Source organism: Phalacrocorax carbo, chromosome 3 (genome assembly GCF_963921805.1).
Source record: "Phalacrocorax carbo chromosome 3, bPhaCar2.1, whole genome shotgun sequence".
Lineage (NCBI taxonomy): Eukaryota > Metazoa > Chordata > Aves > Suliformes > Phalacrocoracidae > Phalacrocorax > Phalacrocorax carbo.
Window position 1 is genome coordinate 55395359 of NC_087515.1, and position 27327 is coordinate 55422685.

Here is a 27327-nt window from a genome sequence, read left to right on the forward strand (position 1 = left end):
GAGTTACAATAACATGCATCTTTACTTCCTTGAAAGAGTGCATAATGAAACCTGATTTAAATACGTTCTGTTTTTTAAGAAACATCCCATGTGTTTTCTTTGAAATTAGCTTTGCCTTCATCTGTTGGAACTAGTAAGCTGATCTGCTCCTTGAATAATTTTGTACAGGCCTGTACAATTCAAAAGAGGAAAAAAGAGGCTGTAAATCAACAGTGCATAATTTTGGAAGCCCACTTACGATGCTCAAAGAATAATTTTAAGATGCAATTGAAAGAAATAGGTGCTTACAGGATACACGAAACAGTGTAAAAATTCATGAGTAGAAAAAGTTTTTCTAGCTTTTTAATTTTTCAAGAGTGGAAAAGGCTTCAGCTACAAAGCATTTCCAAGAGAAATTTTGGAAGGCCTTGGTTTAGGCAAACTCCTTGACAATGAATTCAGACAGTAAGGTAAAGATTGTTAGCATGTAAGAAGAGTTAGTTTTTACATTGGAAATCATAAGCATCTTTAATGAAGAGGGGGCAAATGGGTTAGATTACCTTGGTATAATAGAATAAATGGTATATAACTTCCAAAGTTATAATAGGAAAAACGTATGTTTAACTGAAAAAGGAACAAATCAAAATGGGGAGAGTAAATCGTCAGCTAATGGTTGTAAATCAGAGAGCTAACACTTGTTTGTTCTCCTCCCTGAGAGGTTTCTGTTAGTGGCATCCTGGGTTACTCTGCCATAGTCAAGTAACTTGAAGGATGTCCCTCATACCTGCAAAATCAGTTGTTGCTTTGTGTGATGCTGTATAAAACATTTCAAGAGTGTAGTTTTGTGAGCCCCTGTCCATCTACCATGGAAGAATTCTTTAAGGTCCCAAAGGAGGATTTTCTAAATTATTCGTGGCTAGTGTTACTTATGATCAGCCCTGAAAACTCTTTCATTGACACTGCAACAGCACACCAGATTTTAGGTTACCAGGGTGTTTTTCCCTTCAAGAATCAAGAATGTTTCTTGTTGTTTTCTCTAGGAATCTTTAAAAATCCATGTCCTGCTTTATGTAGCAAAGAAAAAAATGAATTTGCAAATGCAATAAAACCGCTGGGAGCATAGACATTGGATTTGGTACTCTGTCACCTGTCAGATTACTGAGGGAAGTGAAGCTTGCATTTTAAACCTTTACCTAAAGCGTCCAGTAATTGTACAGTTTAGAATTGTAGTATGAAATATGGTGGTATGAATTACTGCCAAAGTTGCATGCAGTCCCTTTTTGTATAGCCACTGTAGCTTTAAAATATCATTGTACTTTTATAAAAATAAAGGCGCATACTGTGGAAAAAAATTGTGCTGTCTGCTCAGCGTTCACACTTTCATTTTGTGTTCACATCTGCATACCCAACAGGACTTACAAAATACTTGTATCCGTGTGTTTACCTTATTAGAGGACAGCTTCAGTGACAAGTCTTGAGACGCCCCTCAAGTCTTTTGTCATACCTTCAGTTATTATTCTTTTAATCTATACCAAAACTCTAGTATTCATTTTCTCCTGATTTTCTCCCTGAAAAGTATAGCTAGCCACAGGGAAAGAATTGTCCCGCTACCAAAACATGTGCTACACTCAGAGCTGTACAAATGCTTTAACTATTTTAGTCCTTAATGAGAAACAGGGGGGAATGAAGTGACACAGTAATATGCTTCCCTGCTGAGAGGTGTGCCCGTTCTGAGTAGCCATTGGAGAGGTATCTTTTGCAAAACTAAATAAAACACCAAAATACATGATTGTACTTCGTATTATATAAAAATCTTTATTACAATGATCAAATTAATTGTTGCAGCTTTTATGTTCCTTGCTGGGCTTTTTATGATTTACTGTTAATCTCTGGCACTCTTGTAGATGTGATTTTTTTCCAATGAAATCTTTCTTCAGTGCACTCAAGTCAGATGATATTTGAGATCAAGATTAGATTTATAAGTGAGTTTCTCTTTTGTTCTTTTGAAGAGAGGTTTGTCTGGGAGGACAAGAGGGTATTACTGATATATTTGGTTATTCTTCCATCAAGTACTCTCATTGCTGTTGTTGTTTACTGGCAGAAATAGAGAGACAGGGAGATATTGACTATTGCTAAGAAACAAGGAATAAAGTTATGCAAGTCTGAGTTCCAAAAATTATTTTTGCATCTGTGGCATAAGAAAAAAAAGTGTAAACCATAACGAAAGAAGTCAAGTCTATGGTGTGCTCAAGAAAGTCTTCACTCCTAAACTATTTCAATATTATTATTTCATGTGCAAGGTTTCTTCCATGCTAAAAGATTTCTTTGTCAAGATGTATTACTAAGGAACGCCATGGATGACTTAGAGTTGATGGGCCGAAGTCTTAAAATCTTTGTGTTGTCAACCTCAATTTTAACAGCTCCAGTGGCAGGGATGATGGAGGGGGACAGAGAATTAAATCCAAGGTCTTTTAGGCCAAACTTGATGGAAGTTTTATTGAGGGTGATCAGGAGAAATTGGTGAACACAATATGTGAAGGTAAACAGGAGAGACACAACAAAAGAGATCCATCGCTAGATTATATCGAACTGCTGAAATTTCTTAGTAGGCTCAAAATCTGTCAGCCTCATTTTTTCTTATATGCTTTGGAAATTTTGGGAAATTGCATGGAGGGGAAAAAAAGCAATTATAGAAAGATTTCCTACTTCACACTGAAGTAATCATCCATCTATTTCTGACAAAATCTTTGAAATGAAAAGTTAAGACTGTATTCTAATGATGCATCTACACAGGCTCTACTAGCCAAAAGCTTTTTAAATGCATAATTTTTAAGCCTTACTTGCACAGTAGTGATAATGGCTTCCAGTCTTCCTTCTTTCCTGAAAGAAATTCTTGCAGGGAGAATGTTTTCATGATTTGTAAAATATGGATGATTTTGAACAGTCTTATTCTAATGTGTTATGTGAAATTAAAATATTGATACATACTGATTTGAAGGGATTCTTCAGAAATATTGCTTTTACAATACTTCAGTTTCTTTAAAAAATTATTTTTCTTTTTTTACAAAATAGGGCTTGTTTTTCATAGGACTATTTTTGTTTCTTATTAAACATACTATATACTGAATCCTATAGAGAACTGGTGCTTATTTTTATTTTTGCTATACAAAAGCATGTAGAGATAACACTGTTCTGAAGCATTTTTTGTGTAAAGACAATAGTTAATGGTTACTGAAGATAGGACTGTATAATGCAAGCTCCTAAATGTAATGTAGGTTAGCATATTTTCAGTGATCGGTTTTTGTTGGGTTTGGGGTTTTTAATTGATTTTGGAGCAGAAATAGAGTGAGAAGGAATGGAAGGATTTGGGAACGTGAGGATAAAGGAATAAAGTGGGGGAAAAGGGGAGAAAAATAACAACTTGCCCCCTGCTGAGCTGAAGTCAAGAGGTAGGTGTTTTTTCTGTTTGTGGCATCAAGACATTCACTGATGAGAAGGATAAGGTAGCATTTGTGAGGCTTGGTAACTGTTTTTCACAGTTTTCTGTAGTGGAAAGCACTTGTTTTATGTAATGTTGTGAACGCTGACGAACTGCTTTTCTTGAGCTGGAATGGGGCCTGAGCAGATTGTGTCAGCAAAATAAGCCTTTATTTTGTAATTAGAGCTAAAAAATGTATTGGAAAAAGTAAGCATAGCATTTTAATAAAGTTTGAAGTGTCTTCTTTTGTGTTTCTGTTGGTTGAAAGGAATATAAATAAAACATGCAAAGCAGTTTCCTTCTAGGTGGGACAGGTTTATACTGAAAAAATTGAATGGAAGAAAATGCTTTATAAGAAACATCACAGCTGACTATTTATGAACACCCTTTTAATAGAAAAAAAAAAAAAAAGGTGGTTACACTTAACCCTTTAAAAAAAGTTATAATTGCTGGAGAACAAAATGTCCTGAAATTAATTTCCATTAGCATGAAAGCATCTTAAAGAAAAAATTTTTTTTGTGTTGTGTACAAGGCTCAATTGTTTCTGCATAGTAAGACTCAAAATATTTTTTGCTAATTTGAAGGATGGTTTTTTGAGAATGTATTATGATCATAAAATTTCTGATTACATCTCTTCTAAGTTTTGAAAACATTAATAAATGGGAGACACAGATAAAAGGTAACATTTTCTAAGGAACATAAAGTACTACAATTCTTTTTAGCAGTTGTGAAATATCTTCTGAGTTTTCAGCAGATGCAACTTTCTGTTATTCCAGCTACCAATAAAAAGAAAAAAGTCTGTTGTAGCAAACTACTCTATATTAGCAATCCTGTTAAATAGCAATAAACCCTTTAATTTTTACTATTTTTTTAAGCTGAATGTAGTAGTTTCCATTTCTGTTAGATGGGTGTTTTTAAAACCTACCATCATCATTCTTCTTGTGTTCTATAAACACATAAAAGTTACCCTCCTAGCCTTCATTTACTTCTTACCATTTCTGTTTTGTAAAACTTACATTTTACCTTGCAGTCTGAATGATATGTTGGCTATTACTTACTCCCTGGACAGGTCTGGCCAGAGAGGTGAAAACAGAGAAAATGGTATAATATCTGTTGTTCACAAGATCAAGTTACAAATGGTGTTCTTTCCCTTCCCAAAAGGCACTGAGGCGTGAACTGAAGGATAAAGAGCAAACCATTCTCAATGCTGTGGACCAGGCACGAGTTTTCCTTGCCGACCAACCAATTGAGGGGCCCGAGGAACCTAGAAGGAGCTTGCATTCAAAAACAGGTCAGAAATACTCTCTTCTAGGAATGGTTAAAAGGACAGAAAAAGGCCTTACGTGTCTAGTACATATTTTATATCCCAATTACTTGGTTAGACTTCAGAATTTTCCAGGCGACATCCTGATTGCTTTTATTTCTATGATTTAGCCTCAAAGTATTGCTAATCTGCTTTGTAAGTTCTCACATTTTAATGGAGGAAGTAGAAGAATCTCTATTTCCTTCTCCAGTTTTTGATTCAAAACACTGAAGTCATCAGTTCTTTTTTTCTTAACATAACATATGCACCTTAAATGTAGTCAAAATAGTAGTTCAAGGATACACACTCAAATGTATATATGTTGTTATTGCAAAGTTTTACTCCACAAATAGAAATAAATATATTCGGTGGTGTATCTCATTAGAAGTAAAAGGAATCCGCTTTAGGAAGGCAGTAATTACAAAATCTTAAAGATTTGCATACCAGATGACTTATTACTAAAGAATAAACCACACCTATCCTAGAAATGATATTGGCATAGTATTTGTTGAGATATTTGTTGATATCAGAGACCAACAAGGAGGTCATAATTTTCCTCCACCTCACCCCCTATAATCACAAAATAGAAAAATATACAAAATATCAGTGTAATTATGGTTCTGATATAAGCTACAACATTATAAAATCTTATTTTTAATTATGTCAGAACTGTTCTTGGAAAAGGTAGGAATCTACTTTTACAGAAATATCCGTTGTTGTAAGATGTGAGTAACTGGTCTGTATAATTTATAAAACTACAGTGTAACTGCTTGGATCAGGAGTTAGTTTTTTCTTCACATACATCTTCCTGTACAACTCCATAGCAAACTTTTAAAGTTTGTTCAATGGAAATAACTAATCTTTCCTGCATCCATACTTCGTGTTATTTCTGTGCAAGTTTTTATGCAATTTCCTATTCCCTAATTTGACTTTGTGATAAAGTTTGAATAGCTGGTGATTAAGGCTGATGAACCATTTTTCCCTCTGATTAGTTCTGGTACCTTAGCTGCAGTAATGTATCTTACTACTTCCTTTTTGAACTCCTGACTCCTGAAAACATTCTATTTGTCTTTACACTCAAACTGATTTGATATATTGCATTTCCAATGTTTTAGTAGGTCTAAATCGCAAGGAAGCTTGCAGCTGAAAAATAAGGAATGGTTGCTTTATATTGGCTCGTTCTTTCACATGAAAGTTTGAAGTCACAGACTCTCCTCTCAAAAGCTCTAGAGCCACCTATCACAAATTATGTCAGTGCATAAAATGTTACCAGTGTAAAATGTTAATTTTTCTAACAGGGGTTGATACCAATGATCTAATGTTGACTAAGAGTGCAAGAGCAAAATTCAGATGATGAGATATATAATAAAGTCTTTTTATATAAATTATTAATGATTATTAATTATTGTGTATTATTATATTGTGCTATACAGATGGCAGTGATGATAGAATTAGATAAACATGGTAAACTGCCTAACAATAATGGCCAGGCAGATGGTCTGGAAATGATGTATGAGTATCTCTTGCCTAGTCATCATACCTGAAAACTGATCAAATATGCTCAGACTGGGAAGCTTCATAGATGTGCATTGAACTTATTTTCATCTTCCTTCTTCACTCAGTAGTTCCATAGACTTTCTTTTTTTGAGCACATGGTGGGTTAGTCTTGGCTATCAGCCAAACTCCCACCCATCTGCTCACTCACTTCCTCCACCTCAGTGGGATGGAAGCAGAGATGGTAGGAAGAACAGGAGTGAGAAGCTCATGGGTCAAGATGGGGACAGATGCAGAGCTCTTATAAACTACTCTTATGGGCCAAGCAGATTTACCTTGGGGAAAAGAAACTATTTGTTGTAATTTAAAATAAATATTTAATTTCTGATTCAGTAGTGGGAAACAAAAAGACAAATATTAAAACCACAAATTTCTTCCCCCCTTTGTCAGGTTTAACTTGACTTCTTCATTCCTGTCTCCTTCCTGCGTTGTTATGACTGCAGGTCATGCTCAGTCTCTTCAAAGAGCAGCAAGTGGTATGAGAGGGTTGGAAGGTGGTGGGTCCACAGTCAGCCTAGTAGTTTCTATCTGCGGCTTCTTTCCTCTCACATCTTTCCTCTGCCCCAGTATGGACTCTCCATGGAGAATATTTACCCCATTGTGGAGCTGCTCCTCCTCCTCTGGCCTTGGTGTTCCCTCTGCTGTTTCTCCTATTTGTTCATTCCTCCTCCTCCCTTTGGTGTTTTCTGCTGTTTCTTAAATACACTTTCCCTGAGGTGCTACCAGTGTGGTTGAGGGCCTCGGCTGTGCCCTGTGGTGGGTATTCTGGGGCTGGCTGTCCCTGGCACAGGGCAGTCCCAGCCTCTCCTCGCAGAGGCCCCCATGCAGCTCCTGCTGCCAGCAGCGGGCACGTGCACCCCACACGGAGCGGTGTCACAATTTCTGTAGATTAATAGACTTTTGGGCTAAAAGGCATCTTTGAATCATCTGCTCTGATCTCTTCTATATCATAAGCTGTTAAATTTTACCCAGGACTCAGTCTAGTAAATTTTTTTCTGACAAGTAATGCCATTGATCTCCAGAAAGCTGCATCTCTGGGTTTGAAGACATCCAGACACACACAGTTTTTCTTCTGGTTAACCATTTTCAGTGAAGGCTGTGATTGCAGGCTTATGTTGGCTTTTAAAATGTTTTTTTTATTATTATTTATTTACTGTCAGCTTCTCGATCACTGGTATTCTCTGCAGTAGATTAAAGTTAACGCATTAACTTCAGTGAAGTACACTTGCTGTTGCTAAAGGGGAAGGATTATGGTTTTAGATTGTAAGCTGACAGTCTGGCTCTAAAAATATATTAGTGAGCACTACACAGCATTGTACGGTCATTTTGGCTGCTTCTATAAAACAAATAACAAAAGCTTTCTATAAATCATAATCACGTAATTGGAAAAATCACTGTTTCTTGAGGTTAGTTCTTACCTTGTGTAGTGGCAGGGCGGGGAGGGTTAGCTAACCCAAGAGGATAAAGGTTGTAAAATTGCTTTCTGTTTTCTTCAGCTTCTCCCTTTCCATCCACTACTTCCCCCCCCCCCCCCCCCCATCTTTTTGTGCCAGGGAGGGCATTGTTGCAAGGATGAGGAATGAGAAAGATTTAGGAGAAAACTGATAAGAATCACTTTTGAACCTGACTGACCGAGACTGTTTTAAGGACCTGTGCAATCATACATTTATTGTTCCATACAAAGAGAATATTTGTTATAGGATGCTTTATGATAACCCATTATTGTCTATAGTGTTCTTGTTAATTTCAAATATATCACAAGAAAGTAAAATCAGGTTATGAACAAGCCTTGGTTTCTTCTTTCCCATGTTGGCCTTATGCTTCTCATGCTGGCATTCTGCTGTACCGTGGAGTAACTGGCACATTCAAAGATAGTTCTTCAGCTTCCAGGAAACTTGCTTCTAAGTTAATTTTCTCTCCTATCTGTCTTTTTCTTCTGATTTTGTTTTGTCATGTTCCCGTAGGGAGGCTCCATCACAAAAAAGCAAGCTTTACATTCTTCTTGCCTTTGAGCTGCTTCAGCATCTCAGTGGAGCCGATTGATAAACCAGCAGGTCAGCTGCTGAATTTTATAGGTGGACAGGATAAGGAAATTGGAAATGCTCACATTTTTAACTTTGTCATTTGTCCATGGTATAGGAGAAAACTTAGATCTAGAAATGTTAATTATAATTCTCTGTGGCATAGTTACAGCTGGCTTCTTAGATCCCTGTACTTGTTAGCAAGGTTACAGGCCATGGAAAACACAAAGGAAAGCAGAAATTATTTTCTGTCCCTAGGGTTCAATGAACCGATGATACGGCTTTGCTGAAATTCTGTCCTTAAAATTCCACTGATGCAGTGAAGAAGTGGAGGTAATTTTTTTTAGAAGATAACGTAAACTAACATCTTAGCAGACTACCACAGACCACTGCACTGATTCTCACTGCAATAGTGAATGTTTCCAGGAGTCTGCAGTATTGTCAAAGTACTTCAGTAGATTCTAGTTTTCTTATGGCAATCAGGTTCCTAGCTTTGAAAGCTATTATTTGGTAGCAAAGGTGGTTGTGATAAACACCACATTTATAATTATTTACCGTCTGTTATCTCCTCTTAAATGAAAGTGTAGAAAAACCCCATAAATCATGTGTTATAAGAGAAATCTCTTAATATCAGTGAATTACATACATATACTTTATTTAAACTTGTAGACACACAACATATTCACCTGTTTCAGACATAAATGAAAGTCAAACATATTTGCTTCCTACCACTGAACACATTCAGATAAATTCTTTGCCACAATTTTTCTTCTTAGCAAGGAAGATCTCACTGGAAATGGGCAATTTACTGTTTTCTAATGTATATATCAGGCTGCATTTCTACTCCCAATGACTTGTGCCTGTCCGCTAGCTATCACACACCACTGGCATAGTTTTTTGTTCTCTGCTATGCAGCTGGACAGAGTGAGAAAATTAGAAGTGCTTAGGAGAACAAAGAGGCTACCGCCTGCTGGAGGTCAGTGGAATTACGCCCAGAAACTATTTACACTATTTTGAACATTGCTGCCTCTGTTTAGTTGGAGCTCATTCACCTGTGACTTTTGAGAGTTTCTTCATAAGGTTAGAGGAGTGTTCAGTTACCCATGAGAGAATCTCACACTAAGTCTCTCTCTCCTTTTCAAATAGATCTCTTAGTCACCCTAGAAGTTTAGTCACCTGGGTAGAACCTTGAATTTCTTCTGGTAGGGTCTACATGGTTGCCTGCTTGGAGTCATATTGGTAAAGTTCAAGGTAGTTGTTTCTGTTTGCTGAGTGGTGGGCAGTGCAAACTCAGAGGAGTTTTAAGCCTGAATTTTTAGCAGCTGGGTATTGGAAGCAGGCTGGCTTGAGGCCATAGTGGTTAATTTTATTATTTTTTTTTTTAACCATGAGGACCTCAGGATACAAGCAGAGTTATATTAATTCTTGGCCTGTATACTATGTTATGGCCTGGTTTTAGCTGAAACAGAGAGGATGCTTCCCAGGTAGAAGCCGTGTTCTTAAAGTTTAACTGTTGTCTTGTTTTAAAGACTCCAGAAACCAGTAAAGCTTTGTCTGCAAGAGAATTCTCAGTTACACTACTAGCAATGCGGATGCATGATGGATGTCGAAGTTTAGGACCTTCTTTGAAAAAAAATTCCTTCCTTACACTCTAGAACAAGCATAGCTTAAAAATGTTGTAAATGACCCTCAAGAAAGCAAACTGGAAATTGCAGAATATTAAACAAAAAGTGTATAGAGGAGAAAAAAGGCTGAGGAAAATTGCTTAGAAGGTTCATAGAAGTTCAGAACCATGGGTGTTTTAAAGTTCTGTGGTGTTATAGGACACCATCAAGTCAGCGTGCCCTATCTTTTGTGCTGCCTGACTTGTCTTTATTTTCTGTTTTTGTATTGTTTTGGAATAAAATAGATGCCTTTGTTTTGTTTTTGAAATGCTGCTAGGGGATGTATGTCTGTCTCCTGCAGCCTCACTGAGGAGCTACCTGCCATTTGTGCTGTGCCAGAAAAAAATCTTTATTGATCTTCGGAATAAATAAAGGCCGGTTACACTCTGCAGTCACAGTGCTTTGGAAAGAAGCATAGCATTAATTCCTTGCTTGCCCAGAGTAACTGGGATACACTGGTGATAGCCTTCTCTCCATTAGTACTCTCCCTTCAACAGGAATTGGAAGCAGACGTCGTAGCTTGGTGATGATATAACAGCGTTGTTATATTTGGATTTTTCTGGTTTTTATGGCATGAGCCTAAACTGAATTCATACCTGGTTTATGCTCCTGGAGCAACACAAACTTTGGGCTTCCATTGTGCAAAAGTATTGTGAACTTGCTTTGGATCACACCATTTACTACAAAATGGTGGTTTGTTTTCAGTGGAAAGTATTGTGTATTTTGATTATATTGACAAATTACACTGGTTATGCTGGATAAATGCATGGTTCTCAAGATTGCTGTAATCTTCTCTAGTTTTCTGGAGATAGATGCTATGGGATGGCTTAATTTTCTCTTTTAACTAGAAGCTATTTTCTGTTTGTTTTGTTCTTCTGTGTCTTCCCCACCAGCACCCACTGGGAAATATCAACAACCATTATTAAAGGATCTGTATATTTGCTAGCATTGTTCTCATTTGTCTTTATCTGGACCCCATACTCTGGGTCCTCTCCAGAAGTATTCATCATACATGAGGTTAACAGCTTTCATTTTCTCTGCTTTCGCAATTCTGTCTTCTGCAGACCAAAGGTAATTTGTCTTTTATCCTGCAGAGACTTCCTCATTCACACTTTATTTAATGATATTTCTTTGGTTTGAAGAATGTTCAGTTTTGATAGCAGAAAACCTAAATGGACTAAGATGAAGATAACTGTGCTTTTTCTTTGTTTTAATTTCATATGCAATAGATATTTGAATAGGAGAAAAAGGTGACATCCTGGGTTATGCTTGCATGGTTGGGTGCTTGGAGCCTCACTAATTGCAATGTTTCTGCATTAACCAGTTGCTGCTTATTAGTTAAACTTCCTATTCCCATCCTATCAGAACTAAGTTTTCTGTCCAGATTTTTATAAACCCTGAGAATGCTTTCACTGGAGCGATGCTAAAGATTTCATCATGCAATGATAGCACTCCTTTTGGTTCTTCTGCTTAGGAGTTTAACAATGTGCAATTGTGTCTGTTCAAATGCTCTGAAAGTGTTCATAATTATTACAGTTTGTGTCACCCGTTGTTTTTTGCTGCAAAGATTGAACCAAGGAAGACACAAGATTTGACATAATGGGAGAGGGAGGGGGCACGAAGTCAGCTCCAGTTCTAGTAAATTTTATTAAGAATATAGCAAAAGTGAAAGGAAATCAATATAATTGTGGCAAGATGGAAGGAAATCACTAGTTCAAGTCCACATAATAAGGATCAAGCAAAACTGCTTAAAATCAAAACTGCTAGAGCCAGGAATAGTTTGAGATGTAAAAGAAATTCTTAAGCAAGAAGAATTTTCTTCACTGTTAACTTTCCTGGGTCAGTATTCTCCATATATGTAAGCACCTAAGGAAGCTATACACTAAAATTCAGGCATGAAAGTTTTATTTCCATGGCACTCTGTCTTTGCTAGAGACACAGAAAAGCTGTTAGTGCTTCCGTTGCTTTGTTTGTGACCGAAAATACTTATTAAAATCAAGGTTTCTCCACTACAGAAGCAGACTGGTTTTTTTTTCATGCTCTTTCTTCCTGACTGCAAGGTCAGTTAATATCTTTCCAGCAAACAAATGGTCCAGTGAATATAGGCTTTTCTTACTTTATCTCCACTTCAGCAGCTGCTTAGAATGTAGTAAGTACCATTAAAAAAAGCAGGGGGAAGCAGCTGATCAATGAGAATATTTTTTAAGTGGGGACAAAAAAGCAACAACCGCTGTATAGCATTTTTTCACAGCAAAAAGGAACTTGGTCTGTCAGTGTGTGTAATGACAGACTGGTGAAACAAATTCCAAACTCACAGAAGAAATTTCTCATTGTTAAGACTTTTTTTTTAATGAGGTTTACAATTCTATGCTATTTGAACCATTATCTTGGAGAACATGTTGCCTGCTTGGAAAAAAGTGATAATAAGTTGGGTTTTCATGATGGAAAACATGACCTTACACAATATGTATTTCTCTCCTAAATGAATAGATGCTGAATTGTTTTATAGCTCAAAAACATGTGTGTTGCTTTATTTCCCTAGTAAATGTATTTTTAAGGAAAATCTATAAGCACTTCCAAGGCTTTTGTAAAATAAAGCAGTCTTGCAATGAATTGATATTTTTTTCAAATCGAATATTTGGCAGATACCGTTGCACAGTGACACTGATTTGACAAATGATCTTAAAAGATGTTTTGGTTTTCAGTTCTGTTGGGATACTTTTATCAACCCAGTCAATCTGGAATTTTTTTCCACTCCCAAAATGTGACTAGTCTGTCGTGAGTAAAGGTACCTTGTTTTAGCTGGCCAGACAAATAATGTCAGGCAGCTGTTCACATCTTCTATTCCCATTTATTGGCACAGCTGCTTTTTTTGTTATTGCTTCTGCTGGAGTGAGAAATACTTGTTGAATCTGTTGTGTCAGTACCTTTATGAACAACCAAAAAGTTTTGCAAGGTTTTCAGCTCTTACTAATGTTTCCAGAATGTTCCTTGTCAAGTGACTGATCATTTTACATGACCTGCTAATAATCCAGTTTAGAAACTTCCTACTCTTTCATGCAGAATGGGTGGGTTTTGGCTCTGATAACAGGTAAAGGATGATGCAAGTACATGATGTTGGATAAAAACGACAGATTGCAGCTTTGCATATACATAACTTAGTCTAGTTTCTGGGTATAACATCCCCTATATTCACACATTCAAGATGCCAACAAAGCAGGCTTCCTCCACTGGGTCTGCGATTTTCTGTCCCGTTTCAATGAAGCTCAGTATTCCCTTTCCTTGCGTAAAGTGTTTCAACTCTAGGTGCTCCTTTAATCCTCATTTGAAGTCCTGCAGCCTTTACTCCTGAGGCCTGGTGGTCCTCAACCTATGGTTGTAACATAGGATATCACAGGATACCTCAACCTATGAGGTATCCTATGATACTGAACTCTGCCACTGGGTGCAACTTTCCTACATGCTGCAGTTTAGCTTGTCTTGTAGATTGTTCACAGTCCCTTTGTCACTGGACTGTAATGGATTCTCATTCATTAATCAATGGTATATTATTAATGGTGAATAATTCCAAAATTACTTCCAGTAACAACTTCTTTGATATATTTACGTAAGCAATTTGTAGCTGTTGTTTTTTGTGTAAAACAGTTTTATCTGAGGTTTTTGCATAGAACTTAAGCTTTATTTCTTTTCCTTTTTCTAAAACCTGTTGTAAAACTTGGGGTAAAGATCACCCCACAACTGTGTTGTCCTATGATGTAGTTTATTCTACTGTGAATTGCTGGAATTTCAGAGACAAGGTACAATTTATCATAGCCTGTCTTTGTTCTTCATCTTTATTCTGGTCTGTCAGTGTTGCAATTTGTGGGTTACTGCTATGTCTCTGTATCCCAGAGCTACATATGTAATTTATATCCTTTCGCATCTAGTTAAGCATTGCAGGTTTTTGTCACAACTGCTCCTCCCCAGATTCCTCTTCTCAAATATACCCTTGCCATTGCAGTATCCCTAAGCCTGGCTAGCCTCTGCCTTTGCAGGCAGAGTGCACATGGGCAGTGACTAGCTGATGACACCCAGCAAGTCACTGAAATATATTGGTACGCTCAAAATTTCTTTCGTCCCTTTCAGCTCCACTCTTTCTTCAAATGGCTGTCTGTTTTTTAAAAGAGCTTTTCTAATTCCAGAAGTGAAAACATTCTCTGCAACCTACAGCATAGGTATTTGTCTCCCTTTGGTGATGTTGGCTCCTGTTGATTGTCCTTGCCTCCCATTTTCCTTTGGTTACTGTTGGTGGTACTTTTTTCTCCTATGTAATCACTTCTCAGCAAGTTGCCTTGTGCTTTTGGGCAACGTTGGGTCATTTGGCAACACTCTCTCAACCATATGTGCTCTTCTAGTATTTGTAGTCTAGCATGTATCAAGAAGACTAATATGGGCTAACAAGATTTGAAAAAACTTAAAAAAAATAAAATAAATGTGGAATTGGTAGGCAGAAACTCTGTTTTTGATCCAGACAGCTCCCTCTTACTTTTATGTTTGGGAAAAATATGCCTGCCTTTCTCAGCAACAAATTAATGTATTCTAATGATTTATTTTGTATTAATTACTTGCAGTGTGCTTTCCTGTATTGGGTGCTGTGAAACAATAGTTATATCACCAGAGGCATAGTAAGCGAACTTTTGCAACCATAACGGTGCATTTACTTTGACATTCAACTAGCCTTTGAAAAGCAAAAAACTTCCTCCCCCTAATCTTTGTATGTTCCCTTCTTGCCTTCCTCCCCCAAGTTAGCAACTCCAAGCTTAGTCAGTCATAATGATTTTAAAGGCAGTATGTCACTAAATGGAAGACTGTATGTTTCATTTGACTTCTGACAAAAATGGTGCTTTCATCTTTGTATGATTGTGTATAATTTATTCATGGACAACACTTGCATTTTAGTCACAAGAATACTGTGATAAACCTTTTCCAAGGGTCTCACATAGGAGTGAATAGGAAGCCAGTTGGCTTGGTTGTGGTGTATGCCATGTCTCTCCCCCTTCTTTTGTTCTCTGGTCTGTGCATTATATCCAGTTCCCTGGTCTTGCTTCTCTGCCTACAGAAATTGCAAGGTTGTTATGTGGAAGGGTAATCCTGTGAGACTGGCTTTGTTGTTACTGAAGCAACTCTCCCCTAGTGAAGGAAGCTACCTGTGACTTTTTTCAGGAAGGCCTGTCTGAGCAGTAGACAGCAGGACCTGCTGGGGATGTCTGAGGGTTTTCTTTTTAGCTTTGACCATCTGGGTCTTGCTCACTCTCAAATTGAAGATCCAGGAAAGGCAGCATGTTCTCTTATTGATAGACCACCTGACTGGTTTCCAGAAAACATCTGTTGTGGAGAAGAGAATAGCTACCAGCTGACTCAGTTCTTGTCAAAGAGGTCTGAAGCATGTCTATGGCGTTCTGCCTGATGTCTTGCAGACTTAACAGGGACTGGGGATTTAAATGTAAGCAATTTACTGAAATAATCAGTATCTTCTGTGACTATGTTCTGAGGTTGTGTGTGTGCCCACTTTGGCTTTGCTTATTCAGTGGCAGCTGGTCTTTGCTAACGTGAGTGGGATTCCCATGGTTGCCAGGTTATGTGGAATGTAGGCATGTAAGACTGAACTTTGTGAGAAAGTTCACCGTAAACTTGTCTTTTTTTCAGTCAACAGGTACATTGAACATTTTTAGATTTGCAAAACCTATTTAAAACCGCCTTCTAGGACTTTGGTGTTAACACAAAAAAATGGATGTAGAGCTGCAGAACCGCTCACCATGTGGTACTCAGTACACCTTGATTATTGCTAATGAATAGGAAGAGAAGAGGCATCCTGGGGGTGGGGAGAAAGGTGGTGGTAGGTGATCTAGGAACAAAGCATTGTTCTCGTTCTTTCTACATGAAATGGTCCCCAGATTCCCTATTGCAGTTTCTAGTAGGGAAGAATGATCTCTCCCTATGCCTCCAAAAATAACAAATCAGCACTAAGCTACATTTGCAGATATCATAATACATGGAAGTCAGGAATTGTTTCCTATCTTCTGATCAAGCTTCAGCAGTGATTAAGGTTTATTTCACTTACGGCAAGTTGGACTTCCTTCTACCTTGTACCTGCTGAAATAACTTATCTGTTGACTCTGGATTTACTGTCTTGAACATGTACCTCAGGAGCACTGCCTGTTTAACTAGACATGAATAAGAGAAAGAATACACAGTGTAACTTTTCTTTCCATCTGCAGAGTTGACCCCTGAGGAGAAAGCCATGAGGATTGCCAAAGCTATGCGGAAGCAGTCATCAGAGGTAAAAGAGAAATGGGAGAACCTAAATGCCAGTGCCAGTATCTGGCAGAAGCAAGTGGACAAAGCATTAGAGAAACTGAAAGATTTGCAGTGTGCCATGGATGACCTTGATGCTGACTTGAAGGAGGCTGAAAACGTGAGGAATGGATGGAAGCCTGTGGGAGACTTGCTCATAGATTCATTGCCGGATCAAATTGAGAAAACTACAGTAAGTGTGGAACTCCTGGGAAATATTTAGCCTGTGTGAGAGTCAGACCCCTCCATTCTTCTACCCCTAGTCACGGTAGACATGTAGACACTGTATACTTAAATTCTCATGTACAATTTTAAGTGCTTTCTTTAGACCTCAGATCTAGCCTTTAAAGCCCAGTACTGTACCATATTTGCTGTGTCAGCTGTGATTGCATAAGCAGGTGATCAGCAAGCTACAGATGGGTATGGAATATAACAGTCATTACATGAAAAAATTGTGCTCTAGGATTTAAATATTTTCATCCTAGAAATACTGTCTAATCCATAGTTAGGCTATGGGTTTGTCTGGAGCTTTGCCTAGGCACTGGAGTAGGAGTGAACTGAATCAGTTACCTACCCAGCAGTTGACAGTAGGCTCCCTTCCTTTTTGTAGTGGTGAGCTGTCAGATCAGCTTGGCCATCATGTATTGCTTTCTTCTCAGAAAAATACTTAATGCTCTTTCGGTAATACAGAAGTAGGTACATAGTTTTAATTTCTGTTAGTTAACTTTCACACACTTCACATATCTATTGCCTATTTTAGCTTGTATGAGTGAAAAATTCTATTTGCTTTTACTTTAGCTTGGCTTCTCTTCAGGATTATTTCAAGGTGAAGAACACATACTACTGTATCATGTCCTTATGGACATGCCAGTTCCTGCAGCCAGGGTTCCAGGACACCCATGCAGGGCTCAGCACCCCAAGTCATGGCTGCTCATGATGGGTAGTAGTCATCCCCTGCTTAGCTGCATGCGCTGGGTAGGGACCCAGTAATGCAGAGCTCCCCAAAGAAGGAGTACCTTCTGATAACTACCATTGTCCAGGAAAGCTGGCTGGGAACAGCACAGTGCTTGGTGGAGTGCCTGAATGTCAGGGATTCCAGGAGAACATGTAGGTATGCACACGTAGGTAGAGGAAATTGCTGTTTCAGGCAAATCTAGCAGTTAACATCAAGCATCTGTTTCACAAACACAACTTTTCAGTTTTTAAGCTCAAGAATTAATATGGCAAAACATTAGAGGACCCTCGGATCACGTACCTAACCATCCATGTCTTTGGCATGGGATGCTGGTGTTAGAAGAATGAAGGGCCATGGGCTGCAGTTTTCTGCAAACATTCTCTCTATATATACATGGTCTCTGGACTCTTATGAAATTAACACATTAATTTCACATATATCAATGTAAGCATCCTCGTTCTCCAAATTTTGTTGTTACTTTCAGGTTTAATGGAACAAAAATCTTTAAAACAAAGGCAAAGCTGATTTATATCCAGCCTGCTGTTGATTTGAGAAGAGTAATGCACCTCCTTTTACATTTTAATATAGATATTAAAGCAAGCACTAAGATGCTGATGCTGAATAGCTCTTTGTTCTCATGTTAAATGACTTGTCATATGTTGATGACTTTTTCTGTAAAGAAGAGTAAAGTCTTTTAGATTTTCATGGCTGTGGAAAACCTGAAACATCTGCTGAAGTAATAGGGGCCTGCTGCCTGTCCAGAAGCCAAACGCTTCTTTCTTGCCAGTAGGTGCCTTCTGTTCCTGGGCCTGATGAGAGAGATTTTGAAGGGAGGTAAATAATTGAATTGTCCAAAGAAAATCTTTTTTCCAGTTGTTTTTGGCTTGTTTCATGAAGCTTAATCAAGCCGTTTGTAGGATTGAACAATTAACTGCTCACAGCAAGAAAGACATTTGATGCATCTTTTCAACTGTAACTAAAACTTGCATCAATTTTGTCTTAATACTGTATTTAGTTCCATTTGATTTCCGTTTTTAATCATTGCAATAGTTTTACTCTGCAGTTCTAATCAGGTAAAACATTGTACTTTGCCTTAGAAGATACATTCCTTCATGCTCTGCTAATTCAATAATAGTTTTTAAATTGAATTTTTGTCAGCTGTTTAATACTGGAAAACTGTATTTACTGAACACATTTTTTTCTTAAGAGCACTTGACAGGCTGTATGCTGTTAAAACTCCTGATAGAACATTGCATATTTCTTTTTGGAAAGAAAAGATCTAAAGCCTTCTGGCACCACTAAAAACCTTATTTAAATTGTTTTAGGAGCACAGTTTGGATATGGGCATTTGAGTAAATTTCATACTGTTTTTCTCTAAAGATTAATATGAAGGAGTTAAGAATATTGACTGAACTTTCTTTGCTGGAGAACTCAGAGTTGTGTACACTTGTGTAGGATAAGCTGCCATGTTGGGCAAGTCAGCACCTTGTTAAGTTTATGGTGGCTTTGGTGCTGCTCAGATGTCTGTTAAGCATAAATGTATGCTTCTTACTCTTCTAGGCTTTTAGAGAAGAAATTGCTCCCATCAACTTGAAGGTTAAAACAGTGAATGATTTGTCCAGTCAGCTGTCTCCACTTGATCTTTATCCATCATTAAAGATGTCTCGTCAACTGGATGATCTTAACATGCGGTGGAAACTTTTACAGGTATTCTTCTGAAAGTGTAGAGTAGGTGGGGCAGGGGGAGGGATGCTTCTCGCTCTCTTCTGTTCTCTTAAAAGATTCATTATGACCATTTGTTCATTATTTCTATCTTTAAGGTGTTACTTTAGTGGTACCAAAGCAGCAAAGGGAGCTGTCTTTCCTTCTGTGACTTGACCAAAAGTTTTTACTTGCAAGCTGTCTCAGCAGTTTACTCAATCAGGAGACTGTATTAATCTGTTCAGTTTCTGCAGGGAATTCAGTGACTGGAGTATTAGTAGAGCTATAACAAGATGTAAGCAATACCACATTTAGCATTATACAACAGAAGAGGGTATGCTGTGAGACTCATATTGCTTAGTTATGATAGTTGTACTTAAACAGTCTGAGAAAGTTAAATCAATGTGCCTGATTACAGTTCAAACTCGTGCACAGCTTCACAGTAAATGGTTTAATTTTCTTACATTAGCTAGCATTCATTTATCAATTTTTGGACTTTGTCACTGTCTTTTTAGTAGAAAATACTTCTTGTGAATCAGCTACTCTTTAGTTCTTTACCTAGTTTCTAAGGGTGATATTAAGTGTGTGAAAGAACTGGGGGAAGGATGGAGGATCTGTTGCCTCTCAAGCTGAGGGTAGTGGGACTGAATTTTCAAAACCTGAGCATCAGCTTCTGGGCTAGTAGTTTTGAATTGGTTGCTCCTGAGAGGCAAGACTATTAATGTGTCCTATCAGTCCTTCCCTTTCCGAATGCAATTTGGTAGTGGGATTTTTGCATTTTGGGTATGTTTTTGTTTGGTGGGGGTGTTTTGTTTGGGTTTTTTTTGTCCCCTCAGATTGATTTAACTAAGCAGCCAAACTGCTGCTGGGTGTGCTAGTACAGTTTTAGTTAAGAAACCAGGGAGAGTCATGTCAGCCACTCATGTGGTATCTTCCAAAATGGTTCCATGCTGGAAAGGTAGCTGTGAGAAAAATACAGTCAAACTGAGACCTGTTGACTGTGGAAATTTGGACAATGGAAGGGTTGGGAGGAGGTCAGAAACTTCAGCAGTCAGCTGTAGTCACCGTGAAACTACTGTTGTTCATTACTGATCTGCAGTACTTGAACAAGAATACTGCAAGGTATGAATGTGACTTTAAGCAAATGGAAGGGAAAAAAGTAGCCTTGAATAGCTGGATGTCAAGTAAGTGCTGTGACACACAGATAACTTACATTTATTTAACTACAAACAAATGTAAACAGGTGTTTTTATTATCATGGCCCTGGTGTTACAAAGTAAAAGTAATGTCAATTTTGTGTATGTGTGTTTATGTGTAGGTGTCTGTAGAGGATCGCCTTAAACAGTTACAGGAGGCACACCGAGATTTTGGGCCTGCATCACAGCACTTTCTTTCCAGTAAGTTCTTTGAATTAATAGAGGCATGTGAGATGATGGCTTTCTCAAACACTGACTGCTCTTTATTCCAGGTTTCCCTATAGCTTGAGGAACAGGAATTTCCTCTTCCATGCTGTTATCTACCTCCCTATTTTTGTAGGGGTCCTTCATCTTCGTAACTCCACTGACATTCTACTGGCATGCTTTGCTCGAGGATTACTATTAATGTCTTGTTGGGTTACGGCTGTGCCCCTCATTACTCTGTTTGCTGCAATATCTGACCTGGGCTGTTCCAGAATCTTTGTGTTCATAACATCATTTCATCCCCTGCTACATTTTTCCTCAGTTTTCTGTTGCTTCCACACTTGCTGGGATGACACAAACGAAGAGCTATCTGGATATTTTATTTTTATTAAAGGCTTCATGTCATACGTTCCTGGAACTTCAAATAAAGGGGTGGGGAAAGCAAACCTGCATCAATTCCTCTTGAGACCCATCCTTGCATCTTTTTCTATTTAGTGACAATTTTAAGGATGTAAGCCTACAATCTCCCATGTACTAAGAGGGCAAAAGCAGATGCTTTTGCTCCCTCATTCTCATTTGACTTATTTGTTACAGGTAGGTAGGTTGTAATATCAAGATCCCTGTTGATTTCTTTATGTTCTAGCCTATCTGCCATCATCAGATCTCTTGATACAAAGTGTTAACCCAGTCAGATCTCTGGTTTTTAACGGAGGGCTTCAATAATAAAGATAAAATGATTGTAGGAGTTGAGAAGTGAACATAAAAATGAGCAGCTCTGTCTGAGATTCTCAAGTGCTGTATATCACTAAATAGCTAAACAGCTAATGTAGTTTAAAACAATAGATAAACCTTGATTTATTCTTGAGTTACATGACAACCGTGTTCTTATTTTAAATTGACAACTAGTTTTTCAGTAAACATCACAGTAAACAAGATGCAGTGTATTTAAAATATTACAGCTGTTATGCAAAATAACTATTCCTGGAGCCACTTTGTCCTTTTTTTTTTTAAATTGACAGAAACAAACAACTTTTAAAGTATATGATTTTTCTTGTTTTGTTTTAAACCCCATTACAGGTATGGCATAGTGTTGCTACAGTGGTTTTGTAGCCCTTCCAATCCAATCAAACTTGTAACCTTGACCTGGGCAGTACACCTATGTAATAATTTGCTAAAAAGAATATAGATAGAGTAGTATCTTCGGCACTGTTGAAAAACACCAGATTAACTGTTGGGAGAGTAGTCAGTCTAGTCTCTGTAATTAAAACAGGCTAGGAAGCAATGTAGAGGAGATGCAGTTTCCCCTACTCTAGCTGGTTTGAGAAGTTCCTGACATCACTCCTGTGTCACTGTTAAGGCTGTTCACCTCTCCTCACCTGGACCAGTGCAAATGTTCAGGTCCCCGATCTGGGGGTCGGATGGGCAACGGACGAAGAAGCAGTGAGAAAGTCCACATGTAAATCAAGGAAGCCTGCCAGGCAATGCTGGCTGGTTTTGTTTGCCTCGACCTGGATCATTTCCTTGATTTGTCTTACAGCATGCCACAGCAAATAATTGCATTCACAAGACTGAATGGTGAACTGGCTCTGTTGCTGGATAAAGCATTCATAGAATTATGTCCAGAGAGACTATTCAGTGCCTTATCAGCATGCCTCAGCCTTGCTTAGGGCATCTTCTCCAGGCTTAAGGGGACATTCAGTTTACATTACATACAAAAGTGAAGAAGGGAAAGTTTCCAGAATGCATGTTGGTAGATACCGCAAAGAGCTATAGCCAAGTACTGCCGTCCTGCAAAACAAATAATATGCAGTTATCCATTTAAATTATTTGTTAAAAACAAAGAACCTTCTTCCTCACACAAACTACAGCAAAAACTTCTTTTAAAAAATCTGGTTTAAGACCTTGAACTAGAAAGAGTTACAGAACTTAATCCCTACAACTTTATATAAAGTCTGTTAAATGGAAGTCAGGGACAAGTAACTTCAAAAGGAAAGTAATAAAAAAAAAATCATTAAATCTGGAGAAATGAAGGTTTTATCCTGACAGGTTGAAATAGCGCGTATTCTAAATCAAATTTTTCAAACCTTTTTAGGAGCCATAAATTACTTCTAACTCTGAGGAATAAATAGAGTGGTAGTTTGAATAAAATAACCTCAAATTCCTAAAACTGAGATTATGATGTGTGTGTCTCGTGCAAATCTTTATCTCCAAAGTTGCACTTCCTTATTAGAGGGGAGGTTTTTTCTGTGCTCATTTGACAGCAGCTATTTTAAATTTACCTCACCTCCCTGTCACTCTTCCTCTAAATCCTAACAAGACACCGTAGCTTGCCATCACACCATGTTCAGCTGACTAGCTCCCAGTTGTCATTTAATCAGTAATTTGTGCTAGCAAAACACCTATTTCTACCTGTTCATCACAGAATAGCCCAGGCTGGAAGGGACCTCAGAAGATCATCTGGTCCAACCTTTCATGGGGAAGGGAGCCTAGATGAGATTATCTAGCACCCTGATTCAAGCCCCCTTAATACAGTGATTTCACCTTGGCAGTGGCTAGTAATGTTTCTCTACTAAAAAGACACAGTGCAGCCTTTAGTACCGCTGTTGGAGTTCTTGGAACACCAGTTACATGGATTCAGCTAGACCATCGTTAAGAAAGTGCTTCAGAATATTTTTGAAGACTAGCAAACAATATGGCATTTTCCTTTCCTAAAATGTTCTGCAGTAGGAGGCTGAGCTAAAGAGGTATCAGTAGGCCACTGCAATCTATGATCCCTCTCTTTGCTGAGCTATTTTTCTCCTCCCATCAGCGTTAGACAGAATTTGATTGCTCTTTTTTCAGTGCTTTTGAGATGGGGAGTAAGCTCCTTGCAAGTTAGTTACCGATCAGTCAATTTTACACATCCTAATACAGATAAAGATGAATCCTTATAATCGGTTATTCTTTGCAAGAAGATTGTTTTGCACTCTCCTGCTTTTAGAAACAGTAACTTGTTTTTTCTGTAATTCATTTATATTCTAAGGCCCAAGATCCACTCCCCTCTGTTTCTTGTATGCTTTCTTAGAAAAAATCCATGAACATCCATGAAGTGCTGACTCCACATGTTCCCTGACAAATAGCCTAGGTCTTCACGTGGCCTGCTCAAAGCACCTCTTGAGTGGTGTCCAGCCTTACTAATATCTGCAGACCTGCTAGTGAGTGCCAGAATCAATAACTACTCTGTTCAGTTTTCATCGAGAAACTGATTTTATAAAAAGAATGGGAATTTCATTTTGCAAAATTCTTTGTGGTAGAGAACTGGCAATGTTTTTAGAAAGGTCGTTCCCAAATAAATAGAGTATGGCTTGGTCCGTAATAATTAACAATGTAATTTATTATTTTGTTTAGTCCATATCTGTGTCAGCGCAAAATTTCTATGGTCTGTCATAGGACATAAATTGTACCTAAGCAAACAGTGGCCAGATTTTTCTTCTTAGTTAGCTGACATAATTAGTGTAGTAGTACTGGAGCCACCATAGGTGTCAAACTGCAACAGCAAAGAATAAAACCCTGAAGCTGATGGCCACCTTCACCTATCTGGTTGATTTTTTAGATTCTTTTTCTTCAGAGTTATGAATGCTTAAGGATTACTTTTTAGTTAACTATCTCTATTTGAGCACTTAGCCTTTACTATGTTTTTTTTCTATACTGGGTAACAACCTACCTCTCCATTGCAAATGTTATTTTCTTCTTTAAATAGAGATACGGAATTTTCTCTAATTCCCTCCTCTCCCCCATCTGAATAACGTGGTTTACTTGGTTCCTGTAGTTTCCCAAATATGCTTCCCAGTCAATCTGTTTTTCAGTACATGAATGTTTCTTAAATTATAAGCCATGAAATTTTGTGTGGTCCAGGAAGAGGTTACAGCAATTAAACCACTCGGGGAACAGCCAGCTGGGAGCAGGGTGAGACCTGTCTCTCCATGCAGCAGCACCAGCCGATAGGGGTTATGTGGCTGGTAAGTCTTTGGTGCAGCCTGAGAGGTCTTAGAGGAAGAGGAGAGAGTTACTTCTAAATGGATTTTTTTTTTCCAAAGAGCAATGAGCTCTAAAGTGGGCCGTGCTTGCAGAAAATAACATTAACTGAGAGTTCAATTACTTAAGATCCAATGTGGATCAAAGCTGTGTTGCATTTTACCAGGTTTTTAAACAGTTGTCTTAGCACCTAAGAGTAGGCGCTCTGTCCTGGAAGTGTTGGCATACGTGTACAGTACAAATTCATCGCATTGTGATGATCAGTTATTCCTACCTGTCCTTTCAACCTCTGCTTCTACAGTGAATCTAGTGAAGTGAGTTCCTTCTATGATAAAACCCTAATTAACCAGGCACTAGTCTGCTAATTTGTGGTAGGACATATACGTCTACCTATGGTTCTTCAGTAAATAGCTACTTTTAAGTTGTGCACCAGGAGTCCTGTTGGCCTGAACACCTTTTCCCCTTTTATCTCCTGGGATCTTTAGATAAGCAGAGTTGTAGTGTCAGGTATGACTTCATGCCTTTTGCAACTCAGTGTGCAGAAGGCTTCTTGACGTTATGGATGATATCTGTTGACATATCAGACTTGCATAAATTCTGCAAAGATTACTGCTGTTCAGCAAGGAGTGCAAAGGCAGGTTTTAATGCCTGTTTTGTTGGTCATACGGTGTTAATCAATATTAATTTCAGTTGCTAGGAGCTAAATAGGAGCTAAAGATTGTAACTAATAAAAATAAGGTTGATATGTCTCCTTTAGTTATGTTGCAGAGCATTAATTATAGTAGTGAAAACATTTCTTTTCAAAGCTTAAACTGGTAATAATTCTATGGAGGTAGGAAAACCAGTGTCTCATTTTCCCTGGATGGATAGCTTGCTTGCTCAGAATTTATTATCCTTCTTTGAAGTAGAATCACCACGTTTGTTTTATTTCCAGCTTGGCGTCAAATAGATGCCTAGAATCACCTCGATAGATTGCCGTTGTTTTCTCCAGCTGATCTTTCCAATTACTGAAAGTTGTCTGGGAAATTTTAATTGTTCCCATTTAATTTATTATATCTGCTTTAATTGTAAAATAAATTAAAAAAGAAAGTTGGGGGTTTTGACAGGTGCTTTCTAGTAATTATCTTCTCTTTATTTCCTCAGCCTCAGTACAGTTTCCATGGCAGAGATCTGTTTCACATAACAAAGTGCCCTATTATATCAAGTAAGTTTGCCTTGATTCTTTTGTCCGTAAGCATAACAGAGGGTCTTATCACCATAACCTGGCAGAAAAATATAGGTACTAAGTAGTAACTAGAAATGTTATTAAGAGTTTCTCTACATAGTGTTATGCTGCATATACTATATATTTTCATATTTACTGTTTTTCATACTGTGTAATTTAGAAATATGTAAAAGCAATTCAATGATAAACCCTACCTAAAAACCTCACTCAGATATGACACAGCTGAGATTGTCCAGTGTAATACTCTATCAATAGTCAAACTAGGCTTGTTTTTATGTGTGCAGCTCATCCAGAGTATAAACTGGTAAGTACATGTTCAGCTTTTTTCCCTTTAATGTATTTAAAAATGCAAAATGTATAACCCATAAGAGAACAGTACTGACTAATAGCTTTAGATCCTATTCATCATTTTGTGCAAAATTCTTATGGAAATAGATACATGGTGGTTGTCCTGTCATTTTCTTTACCTATGGAAGCTTTTATAGTGCTTGATACTAATATAAATGTAAAATTAACATACATATTGACAAAAATTGTACAAACACCTTGGTTACCAAGAGGAATGGTCAAGACCTTTATTTTGAAGATAATAAGAAATACTTTGTCATGGAGGTATGGAGATTTTGATGTGTTCCACTTAGATCAGTCCTTTACTTGGGTTTTCCCATTCCATCAGCATTTATTTAGGTACTGTTTGCCAATAATTTAAAGGTCAAAGATTGCAGCTTTGACAGAAGGATAGCTTTTTGCTGAAGTTTGTTATCAGTTTGAGTTTGGAAAAAAAGCAGGTTTAAGTCAGTAAGATGACTATGAATTGGAGCTACAGATAGTCCTCACTGATGTTCTTTTAGAATGAATTTTGTACTATTGCGTATTGCTCTGTCATAAATCTGAGAGCCACATTTTGTGTTTCAAGCAATTTATGAGTGCTTGAGAACTTTGAAAAGCAGGTAACGGTAAATCTATGTTGATCAAACCTGTTGTCACCATTCTTGAGGTGTGACGGTTGTTTTTAAACTGTAATATGAAGATTAATTTTTTTAAAGGGTCTGGGTAGGTAACTAGAGAAAGGAGAAACCTACTGTGAAGATCCTTGAATTCTCTATAAAAGCATTTGAACTTCTGCTGAAAAGTTTTGCAGGAGGCAACAGAAGGCTGGGATGTGCTGGAGGGAGAGGTTCCTCCCTCAGCCCCGAGTGGAAGGGGAAAGAGCAGAGGTTGGATGTGGAGGCACACTGACCGCCCGGACTCAGGCAGCAGTGCAATTAAAATGATCACACCTATGGCAGTAATTCAAAGAAAATGCTGAAGTATCAAACTGCAGAGAGCAAGAGGGAAACTACCCTGAAACAGACTTTTTTTTCTTGTGGATATGTCCTTATTGGGCATTGAAAGATGGCAATTCATATTCCTGCTCTACCTGATCAGAGCTGGTAGCTGAAGTTGGGAGTGTTTACTGCGTGTGAGTTAGCCTGTGGAGGGGTCTGTGGAGCTTCCAGGTACATTCAGATTTGGAGGATAGAGATAGGACGGATGGTCCTACCACAAAAACAGATGTAACGGACTACGGCTAAAGCTTCTGATCTGTGCTGAGCAAAGAAAGGATTTTTAACTTGAATATTTCATATGCATATCCTTTTTTCATACTTCATAGTGCATCTTGGTGTTTTGTTTTGGGGTTTTGTTTGTTTTTAGTTTCT

The 27327-nt window shown here is 37.9% G+C and overlaps 1 protein-coding gene across 6 annotated transcripts in view; it reads left to right on the forward strand.

Moving 5' to 3' along the window:
- UTRN (utrophin) overlaps positions 1-27327 on the forward strand; it is a 383596-nt gene that overhangs the window by 279360 nt on the left and 76909 nt on the right. For all 6 annotated transcript variants that reach the window (XM_064446971.1, XM_064446972.1, XM_064446970.1 and 3 more), the window contains 5 exons: positions 4619-4748; positions 16257-16525; positions 18848-18994; positions 20307-20385; positions 25546-25606. In XM_064446971.1, the coding sequence (XP_064303041.1) occupies positions 4619-4748; positions 16257-16525; positions 18848-18994; positions 20307-20385; positions 25546-25606 (686 nt within the window). The remainder of the gene's footprint in view (positions 1-4618; positions 4749-16256; positions 16526-18847; positions 18995-20306; positions 20386-25545; positions 25607-27327) is intronic.